The sequence below is a fragment of the Mustela erminea genome, chromosome 6, assembly GCF_009829155.1.
Source record: "Mustela erminea isolate mMusErm1 chromosome 6, mMusErm1.Pri, whole genome shotgun sequence".
Classification (NCBI taxonomy): domain Eukaryota; kingdom Metazoa; phylum Chordata; class Mammalia; order Carnivora; family Mustelidae; genus Mustela; species Mustela erminea.
Genome location: NC_045619.1, coordinates 83,173,614 through 83,192,123, shown reverse-complemented (window position 1 = coordinate 83,192,123; position 18,510 = coordinate 83,173,614). Strand labels below are relative to the sequence as shown.

At 38.6% G+C, this 18,510-nt stretch overlaps 1 protein-coding gene across 1 annotated transcript in view; it reads left to right on the top strand.

Annotated features, from left to right (window-relative positions):
* Positions 1–13,934, top strand: part of RPAP3 (RNA polymerase II associated protein 3) — a 41,380-nt gene extending 27,446 nt beyond the window's left edge. The window contains exons 13-17 of the mRNA XM_032347997.1: positions 5,840–6,075; positions 8,476–8,662; positions 9,471–9,568; positions 10,186–10,286; positions 13,555–13,934. Of these exons, the coding sequence (XP_032203888.1) occupies positions 5,840–6,075; positions 8,476–8,662; positions 9,471–9,568; positions 10,186–10,286; positions 13,555–13,640 (708 nt within the window). The 3' untranslated portion in view covers positions 13,641–13,934. The remainder of the gene's footprint in view (positions 1–5,839; positions 6,076–8,475; positions 8,663–9,470; positions 9,569–10,185; positions 10,287–13,554) is intronic.
* Positions 13,935–18,510: the final 4,576 nt, after the last annotated feature.

The window sequence follows — 18,510 nt, the reverse complement described above, 5'->3', positions numbered from 1 at the left end:
ACTCACACTGCTCAGATCATTTATCAGGTGGTACGAGTGGGGTGGTGTGGGTGGTTCCCAGGGCCACTGAGGTGCAGGGGGTGGAGGTGGTTCAGAGCCCATGGATGGTAATAAAGGGGGGGGCCCATGGAGTAGCACGTGCAGGATGGTCCTTGTAAAGGGGGGTCCTCTGGTCACCATACTGACTTGCAGAGCAGAAGTGAAAGCTGTGTTGATATGACAGACAAAAGAGCCAATATCAACAACAGCTGAACCCCAGAAAAATAGGCTTCTGCACCTGCCATCTCTCCTACTCCCAGGTTCCCAGAGAGTAGCATCAGTGCCAGAAAACTCTGTCCCCCCACTGGGTGCTGCCTGTAGCTTGGGGGAAAAGAGGCCAGGAGGTTAAATTACTGTCACCACATGTCACTGCCCATGTCTGCCAGTGTGGAACAGCTGGGGTTCCATCCTAGAGGATTACCAGAAGTAATTTCAAACTAACAAAGTCATGTACTCTAATCGGGCAGGCATCTGTGTCCAGGGTAACCCTGCGTCCCTCCTCTGTGGCTACAGGAGATGGTTTTTTGTGCATTGAGAACAGAGAGAATGAGTGAGATTAAAAAGCCCATTCCACACACGGAATCATAGCCACTCCTGTGGAAAAATTCTGCTTGCCAGTGCACAACCTTCTTCCTTTGCTTCCCTCCCTGACAAAAGGGGTCTTCTCTCTGGATGTTCTGTCAGTGGCCTCAGGGACCTCTTGGAGGTGGGGACCTCTGGAGTCTTGGAGAGGAACTTAGAGGGTGTTTTCTGGGAGGAACCTATTACTTATAAACATTAACTAAGCTCAGATCTGTTTATCTTATCAATTCATAGGTAGTTCTGATTTAAGTACACTATGAGACACATAGTAATTATGTTGTATGGAAAAAGGCAGAAATTGTAAATAATAATGAACTCGAATGTGTTTGGATGTGTGCTATAGAATTCTCATGATGTATCATGAGAGGCATGATCAGTTCTAACAGTGACTCAGGAGACAGCAGAACCCGCTCGTAATAACACAGCGGAAGGACTTTGTGTGGAACTGGCTCTGCAGTAGAACTGATTTTTCTCTCTTCATGATTTCACTGCTAGTGTACATTTTCTACTACAAATCTGTCACTTCCAATAATTCAGAATATTTTTACCCAGGGTACAACTGGAGGGATTCTGCATATAGCATATTTACCAACAGAGATGGAGCAATGATGAGTTAGGAAGTTGACCTTCTCCTAAGACCATTCAGAATTGCACAAAGCACACAATGCAAAGTTGGAGGGACGGCATTTCACATTTTCCAGTTGAGAGGATTATTGTAGACATTATGAATAGGTTAGTTGCCTAAATGGAAACAGGAAAGGAGGAAACAACAATGATTCCACCTAGAGGTGTTCTGGAAGGAGTCAGCCAGGCCAGGAGGCTTCAGCGTGGGGTGTGATGTCATCCTCTCCATGTTATTCCCAGAAATATACAGTCACAGCCCTAAGGGTCCTCAGTCTTTAAGTACTTTGGCTTCTGGAGGCACAGCCAAGATGACACAGTGAAAATAGAGAAGCCTATAGGCTCTTGGGTTGAGAGTTTGCACTTTGAAAATAAGTAACAGCAGACATCTCGCACCACACACAAAACAGAGGTAAGGCCAGGGAGAGTGCTGTATAAAAAGGCTTCCCAAAAGAGGTACTGCTGAAAATGGCCATAGCATTTACTTTGCCCTTCTTTGTGTCCTTGGTAGATCAGAGCTGCTGTTCCTCAGGGGGAGCGGCACCAGCTTCTGGATCTCATGAAAGCTCTGGGAGGAAGGGAGGTTTATTTTGATATGCATAGACTGTGCAGAATTAAAACAAACCCTCCACTCATTTCTCCACCACCTTGAACTCTTCCCTACTCTCTGGTCCCTGATTGGGAGAGGATTTCCCACATGCTTAGGTGATCCCCAAGGATAATGGGGAGCCCTGTACCCTGTACACGACAGGGCCCTGCCTGGTTCAGGTATTTTCATAACTCATGAAATAGCTGTGGACAGCTTGGGGCTCAGATCAGCTGGAAAGAAAGAGGTATGCTTCATGGCTCAGAGAACCCAGCATGGGGTCTTGGTACAGTGCACATCCTCAGAAGTGGTGTATGTCTGCCTTTGTTTAAACAGCCTCATTTTTTCTCTGCTAGAGACCCCTGCTCTCCAGCTCAGTGGGCGGAAGTGACATAGCCATCATAGGGGTATCCTGAGAAACCTGAAGATGGGTACAGTGTCCTCAGCCAGGTTTACCCTTACATTGCAAGACCTTCAGTACCCTGGCTACATCTTTAAAAAAAAAAAAAAAAAATTCACCTAAGGCAGAGCTCTAGTATAAGCAAATTGTCTTTAAAAATATATATTGCACATTGTTTTTGGTATACCGTACTATTTTTCATTAAGTCCAACAAAGCCAGTTTTTTTCTCTGTAGTATTATAACAGAAAGAGTAGCTGGCATGAATTTAGCAATTTATTTTGTGCTGAATCTTTGGTTATTATCTGTAAGTTATATATATATATATATATATATATATATGATATGACTATGGCAATTTCTAACATTTACCTAATATATGCAGAAGAGTCCTCAAGACTAAGATTTCAAAAATAATTATAAAGTGAACACCCATGAAATCACCAACTAAGTCAGAAATTGAAAGGTGTCAGCCTCCAGAATTCCCCTGTGTGCCCCCCCTCACTGGCCATGATCCTTTTGCTGCCTCCTGGAAGTAACTCTTCTGCATGGTGAATGCTTTGAGAGCCTTAATTTTATAAGGAAGTCAGAGCAGGTATTTTTATTTTCCTTTTACAAAGGAAGAAAATGAAGCAAAGAAAGTTTGTTTTGTCGAGGTCATATTTCAGGTTAGTAACAGTGAATTTCAGTTAAATGCTTTTCAAGTGTTCTTTTTTTTTTTTTCCCCTTTTCTTTCTTTTTCTTTTTCTTTTTTTTTAATTAAGTAGGCTCCACGCCCAGTGTAGGCACTCCACCTTGTGACCCTGTTACCTGGAGTCGTGTGCTCTCCTGAGAGCCAGCCAGGTGCACCACCACCCCACTCCCAGTGTTCTTATTGTGACTTTGTTCTTGATTTTCTAAGACAATACTTGTTTCGGGACAGGCATAAATCTAGTTGCTTCTATACATTGTATTCATTTTCATACATTATGTTAATGTGCTGTTATTCTTTTCAATTAAGGTGATTAAATGTTTAATGAAAAGTTTTTAAAAAGTGTTTTAAACTTTTACATCTTTATAAGACATTTTCACAAAAAATTGATAAGGTTTAAAAAACCATTTGTCAGACTTTGTTGTCCATAATTATAAAAACATAGGCGTGTGGTAGATCAAATGTCCCATGGCCAGTATATAAGGACTTTTATACATTTGTGGGGTTCTCTTCTCCCTCACTTTAAAAACCAGTTTATGTTAATAGTTTGAAAATGCAACATGCATTTAAGTCTTTTGTGGCAAGATCTTAAAACACCTCTGTGAAATGAAAGATCTGGGGTGGACTATTCTGTAAATGTTCCCAAACAAAATAAACCAGTATCTTAGCAGGAAGGGGAAAAATTGCGTTTATTTTTGTAGTTGGTCTTCATAATAAAAATGTGGGCATTATCTAAAAGATAGAAGATGCCATTTGGTGTACTGTTTTCAAGAGTTGATTTGAGCCCCCTTGGGCAAGTTACCTAATCCCTGTGTGATCCTTACTTTTTCCCCTTGAGGCTAACTCACAAGTTAGTTTCGATCGAAGGAAATAATATCCATTAATGCTAAGGCAGTTTTAGGTGAAAAGAATATTAATTTCCTTCTCAGTCACATATTTATGGGAGAACCATACCACTGGGAAAAAGGGAAGAGAGGAAGGTCCAGGAAGTGGAGGAAGAGTCCTAGCATTACTTGAGTCAAATGAGAGCCTAGGCCAGGGAAGTCTGCGTTTCACGGTACTTTTGGCGAATCATCTCCAGAGAGCATCTAGGGGAGCAGTGATGTAGTTCTCCCGGGACCCAGGGTAGGTGGTAGTAAATGAAGGGTCTCCTGATCTCATAATCTGTGCTGAAATACTTTATTTTGTTTTATTTTCATTTTTCTATAGCAAAATTTCATCTTTCTACTTGGCCCTTCCCCTTCTCTTTTTCCCTTTCTCTTTATTTTTTTTTTTTCTCTTCCTTTTCTTGAAATGGCCATAGCATAGAGCTAAATAAAATGCATCTAAATCTTCGTTTTGAGAAAGTGTTAGTTGAACCTTTCGTATTTTCTTAAATCTTTCTGTAGTGATATCTTTTGTGTTTCACTCCTGTTAACCAGCATATTGTCATCCCCCTGTCGCTCCCAACCATCCGTAGCCCTCAGCAGTAGTAGCTCCTAGTACCCACTCATAGGTCTACACTTCACAGAGACTACTGATTAAGGAATTTTTAAATTAGGATCATGTTTACACATCTGTTGTTAGTTTTGAAAGGATTTTGTTTTAAATGGGACTGTATTGGTTTAGTCCAGTGATTTATTACCTGTCAGAAATCATAGTCCCTTGTGCAGCACTGACACGTGCCCATTCTTGGTTAGTATCTTCAGAGAAAACTATTGCTGTTCAGAGTTCTCAGCAAGGCAAAGACTTCAGCTTAACATGATCGTACTTTAAATAGAATGGCTGCTGGGATTCTGTTAACAGTTTTGCTAATCGCTTTTAAAATTTATGTTTGTTCATCCAGTAACACTCAGTTTTAACTGTTAGGTCTTATCTTGGCTATGTTAATAGAATGTCTGGGTTTAATACTAAGTTTAATATGTATGTCTAAAGTTTTTATATTTAAAACTTTTTGATTTAAAATTCACCCATACAGTTGAAATGAACACTTAGAATAAATTGAGGGTTTTTAAAATTAAAAATAACAGAGTATTATATGTAAACTTAAGAAGAAATTGAACATGTTTAACATTTGTAATGATTGAAATAAACTGTGAATCCTACTTATTTTGTTACATTAGAAACTAATTATGGTCAAGTCTTACCAACTTTGTGAACATATTTGGCAGATCTTTAATCTTGGTCTGGTTTTATCCAGCGGCTGCATGTTTAGAAAATCTACTTAGGTGTTTTTTATTTTTTACTTATTTATTTTTTAAATCTACTTAGATTTTAATGTTAGTCTGTTTTATACAGAGTGCTGGTTGTTGTCTGACCTTGTTCTGCTTGCCTTCACTAATTAGTTCACTGTAGATTTGGCCATACTTTTTCTTGGCTTTGTTGCCTCTCGGGTCAAGTCCAAACTCCTGGACATGGCACACAATTCCTTTATAAGCTGTCTTTAAACAGCCTTTCAGGCTTTGTTTCCCCCAACTCCTCCTCTTGCTCTAGCCCTTATGGACTTCTCATCTTTCCACTGACCATGCTGTGCCCTTCCACATTGCCATTCATGTGTACTTTTCTGTGATGACTCCCCTGATGCCACTGTTTGTCTTCCTTCCCTGTGTTCTCTTAGCATGTGGTGCTTTCCCCTTTCACAGCATGCGTACCATTGCCTTGGAATTATGTAGAAGTACAGCTCTTCTTTCTCCCATTCAGACTTACATACTCTAGGTGCTGTGCATCTTTTTTTATTCTTTGTATTCTCAGAGTATGACCCCTGTCTATCTTGCCATCAGCGTGAACTGACTTAACACTGTTAGTCTGTGAACTTAAAATCTAAGTACGTTCTCTAAATAGGGAGCCGATACTAGTTATAAGAACACTGCAGCCTTTTAATTGGTGATCCTAAAGTAGGAAACCTTTAATGTTGATTTAAGGAATTGATTTTAATTGTTGTAGAAACCACTCAAGAAAGTTACTATTGAAGAGACCGGTAATTTGATCCAGACCATTGACGTGCCGGGTAGCACTACTGCCGCTCCACAGAACAACCCTAGTCACCTGGCAGACAGAATAGCAAGTGCAGGCGCTGCGAGTAAAAAGAATTCAAGCCAAGATGACCTTTTGCCCACCAGTGATACTCCGAAAGCAAAAGTATTGAAAATAGAAGAAATCAGTGATACTTCAGTCCTGCCGTGAGTAGAAGAAATACTCTTAAAAAAAAAAAATTATTTTGAGAGAGAGAGAGGAAGTGAGAGCGAGGGGAGAGAGAGGGAGTCTTATGTAGACTCTGCACAGAGGATAAGCCTCACGTGGAGCTTGGTCTCATGACCCTGAGATCATGACCTGAGCCGAAATGAGAGTTGGACGCTTAACTGACGGCACCACCCAGGCTTCCCAGAAGAAATACTCTTAATTTATACTCATCTAGAGTGGTAATAATGCACTAGAAAATTGGTATTACTGATGAGACTTCTGGTATGTGCTTATCACCATAGTGCTTTGAACTGCCTAACTTTACATTCTAGATTTTTATTTGTACTTAAATCGTAAGAGAGGTTTTGCTTAAGGTGTGATCACAATTCCTGCCATAGTGGGAAATTCAGAGGTAAGAAAGTATCTTAACAAATTGATTCTCTGCATTTTTATTCTAGGACTTTAGTATTAGTATTTCACTTTGTAATTCAGCAAAAAAGCTTTTAAAAGGAAGCTTCAGGGGCGCCTGGGTGGCTCAGTGGGTTAAAGCCTCTGCCTTCAGCTCAGGTCATGATCCCAGGGTCCTGGAATCGAGCCCCGGGCTCTCTGCTCAGCAGGGAGCCTGCTTCCCCCTCCCTCTCTCCCTGCCTTTCTGCCTACTTGTGATCTCTGTCTGTCAAAAAAATTTTTAAAAGGAAGCTTCATAAAAAATGTAGAAATTAGTCATCATTATTCTAGCCATTAATATCTAAGATTATTTGTGGGCTCTTTAAATTATGAGTGGAATTTTAAAAAATAGTCATGCGTTTGCTTAATGGTGAGAATATAAAAGATCTAGATTAATTAGGTTTATTTGGGGATGTTGAAACGTTTTTTTTTTTAAAGATTTTTAATTTATTTGACAGAAAGAGATACAGTAAGAGAGGGAATATAAGCAGGGGAAGTGAGAGAGGGAGAAGCAGGCTTCTCGCTAAGCGGGGAGCCTGTTATGGGGCTCGATCCCAGGACCCTGGGACCATGACCTGAGCTGAAGGCAGACATTTAAGGACTGACCCACCCAGTCACCCCAGGGGATATTGAAACTTTATTCATACATTCTTGTATTGCCACTCAGCAATCCTATTAAAAGTTTTTTTTTTAGGGGGGCGCCTGAGTGGCACAGTGGGTTAAGCCTCTGCCTTCGGCTCAGGTCATGATTCCAGGGTCCTGGGATCGAGCCCCGCATCAGGCTCTCTGCTCAACAGGGAGTCTGCTTCCCTTCCTCTCTCTCTCTGCCTGCCTCTCTGCCTGCTTGTGATCTCTGTGTGTCAAATAAATGAATAAAATCTTTTTAAAAAAAAGAAGGTTTTTTTTTTTTAGATTTTATTTATTTATTTGACAGAGAGAGATTACAAGTAGGCAGAGAGGCAGGCAGAGAGAGAGAGGAGGAAGCAGGCTCCCTGCTGAGCAGAGAGCCCGATGCAGGACTCGATCCCAGGACCCTGAAATCATGACCTGAGCCGAAGGCAGCAGCTTAACCCACTGAGCCACCCAGGCGCCCCAAGTTTTTTTTTTTAAATGTTGAATTTTAGTGGTTTTATTTAAAGTGACAGTGATTATTTAGTGATTTGGGGAAAACATTGAACAGACAGATTTTTTTTTTTTTTTAAGATTTTATTTATTTATTTGACAGAGATCACAAGTAGGCAGAGAGAGAGGGAGAGGCAGGCTCCCTGCTGAGCAGAGAGCCGGATGCGGGGCTCGACCCCAGGATCCTGGGATCATGACCCAAGCCAAAGGCAGAGGCTTTAACCCACTGAGCAACCCAGGCAGCCCCAGACAGATTTTTTTAAAAGGAGGAAGCATTTCTTGGTGTCTGGGACTATCTTTCCTGAAACTGTCATAATTTGGATTTCTGAAAGGCAGAGTTGCGAGTATATGTGATGTAGTGATGCAGAATATAGAAACGGTGTGCTTCAAAAAGTGGCCAGGCTAGATTAGCGCAACAGAAGAGAATAGTCATTACATAGCCAGCATGTGAAAATTGGCAAAGGAAAGGGGGTGGGGGGATAACAGGGGGTTGGGTATTGAGGAGGGCATGTGCTGTGATGGGCACTGAGTATTATACTTAACTAATGAATCATTGAACACTGTATCAGGGACTAATTATGTACTACACAGTGGCTAACTGAACATAAATAAATAAATATTTTAAAAAATTGGCAAAAGCATTATCTGCCTTGCCAAAAATATAGGTGTATTTTTATTAGCTGGAAGAGTTCACTACGTGTGGAATATAAATAGTTACAATACTATATTAATAAAGTCAGGAATTGAAAATCTCCATTGACATTTCCTTGTATAAGCTGTAACTATTTGTGGTTCTTTTCTAATTGTTTGATGCCTCTGAAATATTTCAGGCCTTCAGTCAACTTGAAACAGGATGTATGTCAGTCTTTCAGTGAAAAGATTTCTGTAGAGATAGATAAGACACCTGCACAGTTTGTCACAACCGTTCTTCCTCCGGTTCCTGCAAACTCATTCCAGCTCGAATCTGATTTCAGACAACTAAAAAATTCTCCGGATATGTTGTATCGGTATTTGAAGGTAAGAGAGGAAGCTAGTAGTTGTAGTTTAAGTAGAAGGTCATAGGACTTATTTTGTCGCTAGTACTGTACAATAGTACTGTATCTGCTTTTTGTAGAATATGTTTGTAGAATCCTTCCTTGCGTGCGCGTATTACCTCAGCCAGACTGTTTTAAATGTTTGCGACTGGGAAACCTTTGAAAATAGGTTCTGTGTTAAGTTCTGTGGTTTAAAATAGCTTGATCTTATTTCAGAAATCCTAACTTAAATTTAATTCTTCATTCTTTAAGATGGGGAAAGAAGTTAAAACACATTGAGTGCCTTCCATGTGCCCCAAGCACTGCTTGCAATATTTAGACAATCATTTTCTTAAGTGAGCTCTTATTTGCTCCAAGAAAAAGGATCAGATCTTAGGAAGTTCACCAAATAATGGATTTTAGCATTGTCTTTACAAGTGTGGTTATAGTAATAATCCCTTACAGTTTTCTGGTATACAGTTGCTTCTAAATGCATTATCTCATGTAATTCTGTTTTTTAAACTAGTCATTTTTATTGCTCCTTGAGAGCTGTCTTCCAAGTTTCCTGTCTTTGGGAACATCTCTCTGTTCTTGGAGTTTTCTTTGCCTCGAACAGAGTGATTTATCTAACATTTCCTCCGACTTTTGTTCTTCACTCATAGTTACATTGCGCTGTGACCCCATCATTACTCAGTCAGCACTAGTGCGTAAACAGTATTCTTCCCTATATTCACCTAAGCAGTTGTTATATACATAATTTGTGATATATAAATATTACTGTGATATAATTTTCTCTTTATATCTTTTCCAAGCAAATTGAACCATCCATGTATCCTAAGTTGTTTCAGAAAAATCTGGATCCTGATGTATTCAACCAGATCATTAAAATTCTGCATGACTTTTATATTGAGTAAGTGGAATTTTTTTTCGTTATACCTGCATATTGTAATGTTAGGCTATTTGTAGTGGTTTGGGAAAGTCATTCTACTTGATGTCATATTACTTACTGCCTCCTGTATAGCAAAATTAGCTCTCTGGTAAATTTCACCATTGCAGAAGTTGTGAAGGGATGACAAGTGCAAGCAATAATATGGGAAATGTTTAGGTAGGAGGAAAAAGGACTTTAAAACTTTTTTTTAAAGAAGGGGAGGTGTGGAAGTGATAAATGTGATAGCAAATTAATAAAGTCTGTGCTATGAGATGTTATGAGCACTAGGTGTTACATGCAACTGGTGAATCACTGAACTCTACCCCTGAAACTGTTAATATACTATGTTAATTAACTGAATTTAAATAAAAAAATAAATTTTTAAAAAGTCTGTGCTAAGCCTCACATTTAAGAAAATTATAATTTCTTCAGTTACTTGATAAATCTCTTCATTTGGGCACTTAAAATGTAGACCACATCCAGGGAAAAAAGATAAATGGAGACCTTATTTATGTATAATTAGAAATACTGTGTTAGAAAAGCAGAATTACATGAGCTACTTTTAATTAATCATTTGTCTTATATTTGGATTGTTTCAGGAAAGAAGAGCCATCACTCATCTTTGAAATCTTACAAAAACTTTCTGAACTAAAAAGGTTTGATATGGCAGTGATGTTTATGTCAGAACCTGAGAAAAAAAGTAAGTCTATGAGGAAAGCTTTTCCAGATCTTTATTCTGACATGTTCCTTCATTTATTCAACAAATATAATGGACATTTGTTAAATACTTACTCTAAGATACATATAGTTAAATTTAAATTAATCACAAGTTAAATTGAATTACAGTTAAGTAGAATAAAATCTTTTAACCCCCAACAAACAGCATTGTGAACTTTAAGTGTGATTATTAATTCCTTTTTACAGAAATAGAAACTGAGGCATAGAGAGGTAAGGCATCTGACCAAGGTCATCTAGGTAGGAAGCCGGACCTAGGATTGATTGATTTTTATTCATTGATTTTTATTTTATTTTTTTTTCAGACCCAGGATTTAAAGTTAGGCAGTCAGACTTTATGTCTGGACTCTTCTACTTGAAAACTCAGTAAAGCGTAATGGTTGAGAGCTTGCTTTGGTGGGACTCGTTAAGGGTTCCTACCACAGATGCATGTCACCGGGCATGGGTGCAAGGGAGGTCCAGTCCCTTCTGTGAGAGCCAGTTTCTTTGTGTTTGTTTGTTGGAACCTGAATCCTCAAAGACGTGCGGGAGTCAATTAGATGAAAGGACTGGGGAAGCGTGTTAGACCCAGAGAATGATGTATGTGGAAGTTCTGAGGCAGGAAAGAGCAAATTGTCTTCAGAAAATTAAAAGAAGTACAATGCAGACTGTAGAGTCGGGGGACAATTGGCAGGTGATGAACCTGCAGAATTCTAGTCCTTATTTATTTTTACATCTCTGTTCTTCCCATGAAGTGTCAGTTTAGGGAAACCTTAAGTAAAATCAGACTGTGCAGGAACTTCAGTTAGGTAAGAGTTTTGGGCTTTCCTCAAGTTTTCAGAAAAAGAAAAATTATTAGAATGCAGCAGTATCAGGTTTTTAGTTTTAAAAATAACAGAAACTCTATGTACCATTTTTTAAAAATTTATTTTTTATTTATTTTCAGCATAACAGTATTCATTATTTTTGCACCATACCCAGTGCTCCGTGCAATCCGTGCCCTCTATAATACCCACCACCTGGTACCCCGACCTCCCACTCCCCACCCCTTCAAAACCCTCAGATTGTTTTTCAGAGTTCATAGTCTCTCATGGTTCACCTCCCCTTCCAATTTCCCCCAACTCCCTTCTCCTCTCTAACTCCCCATGTCTTCCATGCTATTTGTTATGCTCCACAAATAAGTGAAACCATATGATAATTGACTCTCTCTGCTTGACTTATTCACTCAGCATAATCTCTTCCAGTCCTGTCCATGTTGCTACAAAAGTTGGGTATTCGTCCTTTCTGATGGAGGGATACTCCATAGTGTATATGGACCACATCTTCTTATCCATTCGTCCGTTGAAGGGCATCTTAGTTCTTTCCACCGTTTTTTTTTCATATATCTTCTGGATTAAATATACCTTGGGCTCCTTTTCTTGTTTCTTTATGTTTCTAGCAGCAACACTGAATGAGTCTGAATCACTAAGAAAAATACTCTTTGTATTGTACTTAAAGAAGTGGACATATCATTTTACGTATGATTTTTAAATAGGGTTTAAGCTAAAAGATTTTTTTTTTTTTTTTAAGATTTTATTTATTTTATTTGGCCGATAGAGATCACAAGTAGGCAGAGAGGCAGGCAGAGAGAGAGGGAGGAGGAAGCAGGCTCCTTGCCGAGCAGAGAGCCCGATGCAGGGCTCAATCCCAGGACCCTGGGATGACCTGAGCCGAAGGCAGAGGCTTTAACCCGCTGAGCCACCCAGGCGCCCCCATTTGTTTTATCTTTACTCAAAAACAGCCCCTAAAGTTCCCTGAAAAATACTAACTTCTCTTACTACTGACTGTTATAACCTCTTCCACTACTTTTTTTGATTACTCTGCTCCACCATACTAACTTTATATTTTTTGATATACCAAGCTGGTAAACGTATTTTGGCCTTGGACTCTTCGCAGTTGGCCATTTCCGCAGCCCAGAAGAAGCCCAGCTTCTTCACTTCATTCATTTTCCACCAGAGTTACTACTTCAGAGACCCCTTTGCTCAGCAGACCTACTCAAAGTAACTGCCTGCCTCCCTTTATCATCCTCTGGCTTCTTACCCTCCTTTATTTTTCTTCATAATATGTAACTAGCTGAAAATATTTCATGTATTTGTTTATGATGTCTCTTTCCTAATAGAGTGAAAGCTCCACGACAGCAGGAACTGTGTATACCTTGTTCTCTATGCCTTGGGGCATAGAACAGTGCTTAGAGCGTAGCAGCCTGTCTGTATAAATGCATTGAGGAAGTGAATTTCTTTTTTTTTTTTTTTTTTTTTTTTTTTTAAAGATTTTATTTATTTATTTGACAGAGAGACATCACAAGTAGGCAGAGAGGCAGGCAGAGAGAGAGAGAGGAGGAAGCAGGCTCCCTGCTGAGCAGAGAGCCCGATGCGGGACTCGATCCCAGGACCCTGAGATCATGACCTGAGCCGAAGGCAGCGGCTTAACCCACTGAGCCACCCAGGCGCCCAGGAAGTGAATTTCTTGATACTGTAATGTGATAAGTAGTAGTGTACTCAAAGAATGTGAGTTGGTTCTTTACACTGGCCTACCAATAGTACTGTCTTGGTTGAGTCACCATTGTCAGCTAAGCTAAACATGGGGAGCTCCTGGAATGGTTCCTAGAGTGTACCTAATAAGCATTTGATCAGTATTAGCTGGTGTTACCTTTTTTTTTTTATCAGTAAGAACCAGTAGCCAGTGTTAATGTTGCATTATACAGAGTTTTCCAAAGTGTTGAGTGTGGACCATTCAGTGGTATGAAAGATGATTTTATATGATTTATAGGCAAGTTTTGTTTTAATTTTTAATAGTTACATATTTTATTGCATATTATAAAAAGGTATGGCCAACATTTTTTAGATGTTACTGCTAAGTTTCAATTTACAGTAGTGGATACAAAATTTGTTTTAAAATAGTTTCAGTTTGAAAAAGTTAATTGAAATATTAAGTAAATAAATTGGGCTCGTTACAGGGGGCAAAATGTTTAAAGTAGGACAGAATGAGTTAAGTTTAATATTTTTTACAAAATATTCTGGTAAGAAACATTATTAGATTCCTGTATAACTTTCTCAGATTAGCTTTTTAAATATCTGGATTAGAATTTACAAATATAATGGTTATTGCTTTAAAATAAGAGAAGTTTTATTTGATAATCAGATTACTCTCTGTAATTTTGTCTCACTTAGTTTTTAAAAAATGGAGATTAAAATGAATTTTTTTTCTTTTTTCAGTTGCACACGTATTGTTCAATCACATAGACAAATCAGGATTGAAGGATAAGTCCGTTGAAGAACTCAAGAAAAGATATGGTGGTTGATTTTCATTTTTACTGAAATTACTGTCTTTGACTTTCATATGTAAATTTTTTTATTGAAAATAAAGTATTTTGCTTTTTAAGAAAATGAAATCATACAAGAACAGATTATCTTTAGACGTAAGTTAATTAACTATATAGTGAATTGTGACTTAAGGAATGAGAATGTATTCAGGTGAGCTATTTATAAGACATTTTCCAAAAATAAAAATACAATGACGTACACTTGTAAAGATTGGTATTTTATGTCATTTGAAATTCTAAATCTAGATGCATTCTTCAGTGCCCCATAATTTTAGCATTACATTTTCATAAGTTTTTGTATAGCCTCGTGCTAAGGTTGCTTCATTAGCATACAAATAAAGTTATGGTTGTATAGAGGGTGTTAAGTAGATAAATAGATTGTTTCTTTATAGTTTTAATATTGTGCCAGTTCACTAACAAAAATACTTATTTACAGGATGTGTATTTTTAGTATTTACAGTGAAAGGAGACTCTAACTAGATTCTTTAAGTAGGTTACTTGAAGAGTTACAACATCCTTAAATTTTCATGCTGCAGTTTTTTTCCCTCATGATATCCACATTATATACCATCTAGAGGCAGATAATAAGCTAAAACAAAGTGTAAAAATTTAAAAAACTAGGAATGTCTAAAGTAGTAATTAGCATGTATCTTGTGTATATGTGTTGTGTATGAGTGTGGTGTCTGTATGTTTTGAAAGCAGGGCTGGTATTCTCTTCATGGTTTTGCATAGTACCTGGCACAGTCCTTTGCACATAGTTAGAATGCTCAGCTGATGTTTATACAACTTAGTTGAATTTTAACCATAGGGACCAACTTTAGCAAATGTCTAAAATAGCACCCTAGCAAAATGTGGGTGTGCTGTAAACATTGTTAAAACCAAGTGAATTTTAGAGGCTACCAGGTTGTTAATTAAGTCACTATCCTCTAGCTGTTATCAGCATCAGTAAGACTGACCAATTTAAGACTTTCATACTGTTACTTATTTCTGTTGTATCATACATATGCTTAAAATTGAGTAATAATCATAATCTGTTTACAAAGATAATTTCCCCAGTTCACGGTATAAATTACTGAAATGCTCATAACTTGTATAGCCTCAGTATTTTATAGTACACTTAGGATAGAGTTTGTTAGTGTTATACATTGCTAGATGTATTGTATTGTGGCATATGGAAAGGTAATGAAATTGAGCCTTTTATGTATAGCTTTTACATGAGCTATAAGTATTGAATTTTGAATGACTTGAATTTTTCTCAAGACATTAAATAAGTTGATTTTGATATACAGAAAAACCTTCCAAAGGCAAAAATGTTCTTTCATATATTTTCTTATGTGATCCTAAGAAGAAACTACAAAGTAGTCAGGGCATGTAGTATGATTGCCATTTTTTTAAAAGTTTTTTATTTTAATTCCAGTATGGTCAATGTACAGCATTATATTAGTTTCAAGTGTACAATATAGTAATTCAGCTCTTCCATACATTACTCAGTGCTCATCATGATAGGTGTATTCTTAATCCCCTTCACCCATCCTCCAACCCTCCTCCCCTCTGGTAACCATCAGTTTGTTCTCTATAGTTAATTCTTGGTTTGTCTCTCTCTCTCTCTTTTTGCCTTTGCTTATTTATTTAGTTTCTTAAATTCCACACATGAGTGAGATCATAGGACATTTGTCTTTCTCTGACTTCCTTGCTTATTAGCACAATGCTCTCTTGCTCCATCCATGTCATTGCAAATGGCAAGATTTCATTCTTTTTGATGGCTGAGTAATATTCCATTGTATACATATACCACTTCTTTGTTATCTGTTCATCTGTTGCTGGTTGATTGCCTTTTCTTTCTCTCTCTCTTTTTTTTTTTTTTAAAGATTTTACTTATTTATTTGACACAGCGAGAGAGACAGTGAAAGAGGGAATACAAGCAGGGGGAGTGGGAGAGGGAGAAGTAGGCTTTTTGCTGAGCAAGGACCCTGATGTGGGTCTCAGTCCAGTACCCTGGAATCATGACCTGAATCACCCATGTGCCCCTGATTGCCCTTTTAACATAAGAGTAGGAGATTCAGAGAGTAATGGTTTCATGATTACAGAGGTTAAAAAATAGCAGAACAGGTTCAGAATCTGCTGTCTTCTGCTTATAATCTACAGCTCTTAAACTACTCCCTGCTGCAGTATTTATGTTGCATTACTCCTGTAGAGACTGGGTTGAAGAGGTATAGATCCCAAAATTTACTTTAGAATTTGCATTAATTATTATTATTATTATTTAATTTTAACCTGTTTTTTCCCCAGAGACAATTTCACATAGTGGTTAAGTAAGACAAAAAGGCTTTGGAATCAGACTTCTCATATTTGAATTCTGGCTTCATCTGGCTTTTGGGCCTTGGACCAGTCACTTTTCTGTGCTTTGGTTTCCTAAGCTGTGGGTGGGCATCCTGATAGTTTCTACCTCATTGGGCAATTGCTAGGATTAAAGGAATGGACACATTTGTGTTTGCAGCAGTGCCCAGATACGCAGTAAGCACTTACTGAGTTACTGGTGTTATTATTACTGGAATTACCCTCCTGTCCTAAAAGCTGTTGGAATAAAGTATAGTCTTTAGGGAATGTCAAATTGTCACCTTACTGCAAAATAGCATGGTGGTAAATAGAGGCATTTTGTATAGTCATATGACCTGAGTGGACATCCTGTTTGCACTTAACTAGCTTGTGACTTTCGGCTCATTGCTGAACCTCCTTAAGCTCAGTTTCCTATTACATAAAATTAGAAAAATAATAAGTGCCTACTTCAAACATGGCTTGGACATTATCAAATGTGCTAATACATATAAGCATTTAATACAGTGCCTGCCATGTAGTGCTGAATTATTTTTGTTAATAATAGTAATATCATTAATTGACATAAAGACACAAAAGCAGAAGTTTCCCAAGTGATTTCTTTCTACAAATGTATTTCTTCACTGTTAATAGTGTCTTCTTACTTGATAGCATCACTTAAATCATAGTCTTGTATTATTGATAGAAATACCATGCCTACCATTTGTTGGCTTCTCCCAGTCTTTTTTATTTGCACTAATTTCAACAAATGAGTAGAGTTACACAAATCTTATTTCAGTAATTTGTGCTTATTCATTTGAGAAAGATTTTACTCCTGATCTATAAATCTGTTATCTGTGTTAACAGAAGGCATGTCTGAACACAGTACCAAACCTCAGATTACCTTTTTACAATTTCTTAATATTTGACCTTTATCAGAGAATTCTGTTTAAAGTTAAAAAAATTTAATGTTAATGAAACAGTGGTTTGATTCATTCATTCATTTATTAATTTAACAAGTATTTATTGAGTGTGCCTATAATGCCAAGCACTAAAAATGGATTTTGCCTCTATGAAGCTGAAAAGTGGCATGGAGGATACGTACAAATAAACAGTATGATAAATACCATGACAGGTAATACCGGGGGTCATGGGAAATAGTAGATGCGAAATGTAAGACGTGTTTGGCAAATGAATTTGGAGGATGGAGTGGGAGCCAGATAATGGTAAGAAATGAAGCTAGAGAAGAAAGCAGGGCCAAGGTCAGAGGAGACATTGGGCATTTATCACGAGGTAGCTGGGGAACTAGTGATGATCGATAGAGAGCAGTTACCGTCAGGTTTGTATTTTGTGACTAGTTTACTTTGGCTGCTGTTGGAAGAACAGTTGCATGGGGACACTGCAGTCAGGGACACTTGTTGGAAGACTTTTTAGGTAATTAAAGCAAACGATTATGGTATTCTGAATGAGAGTATTCTGAACTAGCCATAGGGAGGGAGAGAAGTAATAAGAATGGAGAAATATTTAGGAAGTAGAATAGGTGAGACTTGGCAGTGGAGTCAGGGCCACCACATTCAGGGCTTAATGCTGAAGAGCACCTGTTCACGCTGTCTAGGGAATGGCCCCTCTGGAGACCATGTGAATGCTTCCTGATTTGTGTAACCTCTTGATCCTGTGTGGGCTGGGTATTCGGATGAGAGACAAGTTGAGAAGCAGGAGGAAGTATTGAAGACCATGCCTAGAGGGGCACCTGGGTGGCTCAGTCGCTAAGCATCTGTCTTTGGGTCGGGTGGTGGTCTCAGTCCTGGGATCGAGCCCCACATTGGGCTCCCTGCTCAGCGGGAAGCGTACTTCTCCCTCTCCTACTCTCCCACTCCCCCTGCTTGTGTTCCCTCTCTCTGTGTGTCTCTTTCTGCCAAATAAATAAATAAAATCTTAAAAAATAAACAAAGCACTTTCCCAGATTTTTCCCCCAAAGGGTGGTGGTTTCATTCACTGAAATAGAGACCACAGAGGGTGACACAGGGGACTAAGCACTGGGGAAGACTAGACAGAGCTTCTACCCTCAGGTAACTCCCAGCTTAGGTAGGGAGTCATTAAGCAGTAGCTACAGTGCAGTGTTTCTGGTGCCCTGGGAAAGGCTTGAAGAAAGCCCTGAGGGGGCACGGGAGGGCAGCTCTGAATCAGATGGGGTGGGACGGGGCAGGAGGAGGCAGAGGGTGATAGGAGACCTGAGAGAAGAGCGCTATGGTCCAGGTGCACAAAAGGGAGGGAAAGTGTCCAGGCAGAAGGATCAGCATAGCTGAAGACTCCTATGACATGGTCATGAGCATCTTGATTTGCCTGGGGTTGCCCTGGTAGTTCCATACATCAGGGGAGGTGGCAAGTCGGGGAGAGTCTGAGTTGATTGCCTACATTTTCCTTCCATTTTTTACTCATTTTTCATACAAGCATATCCTGACTTCATAGTAGATTTTAAGCTATGTGAAGGTCCCGATATTGTCTTGTGTATTGTTGTTGCTAGCATTGGCCTTAA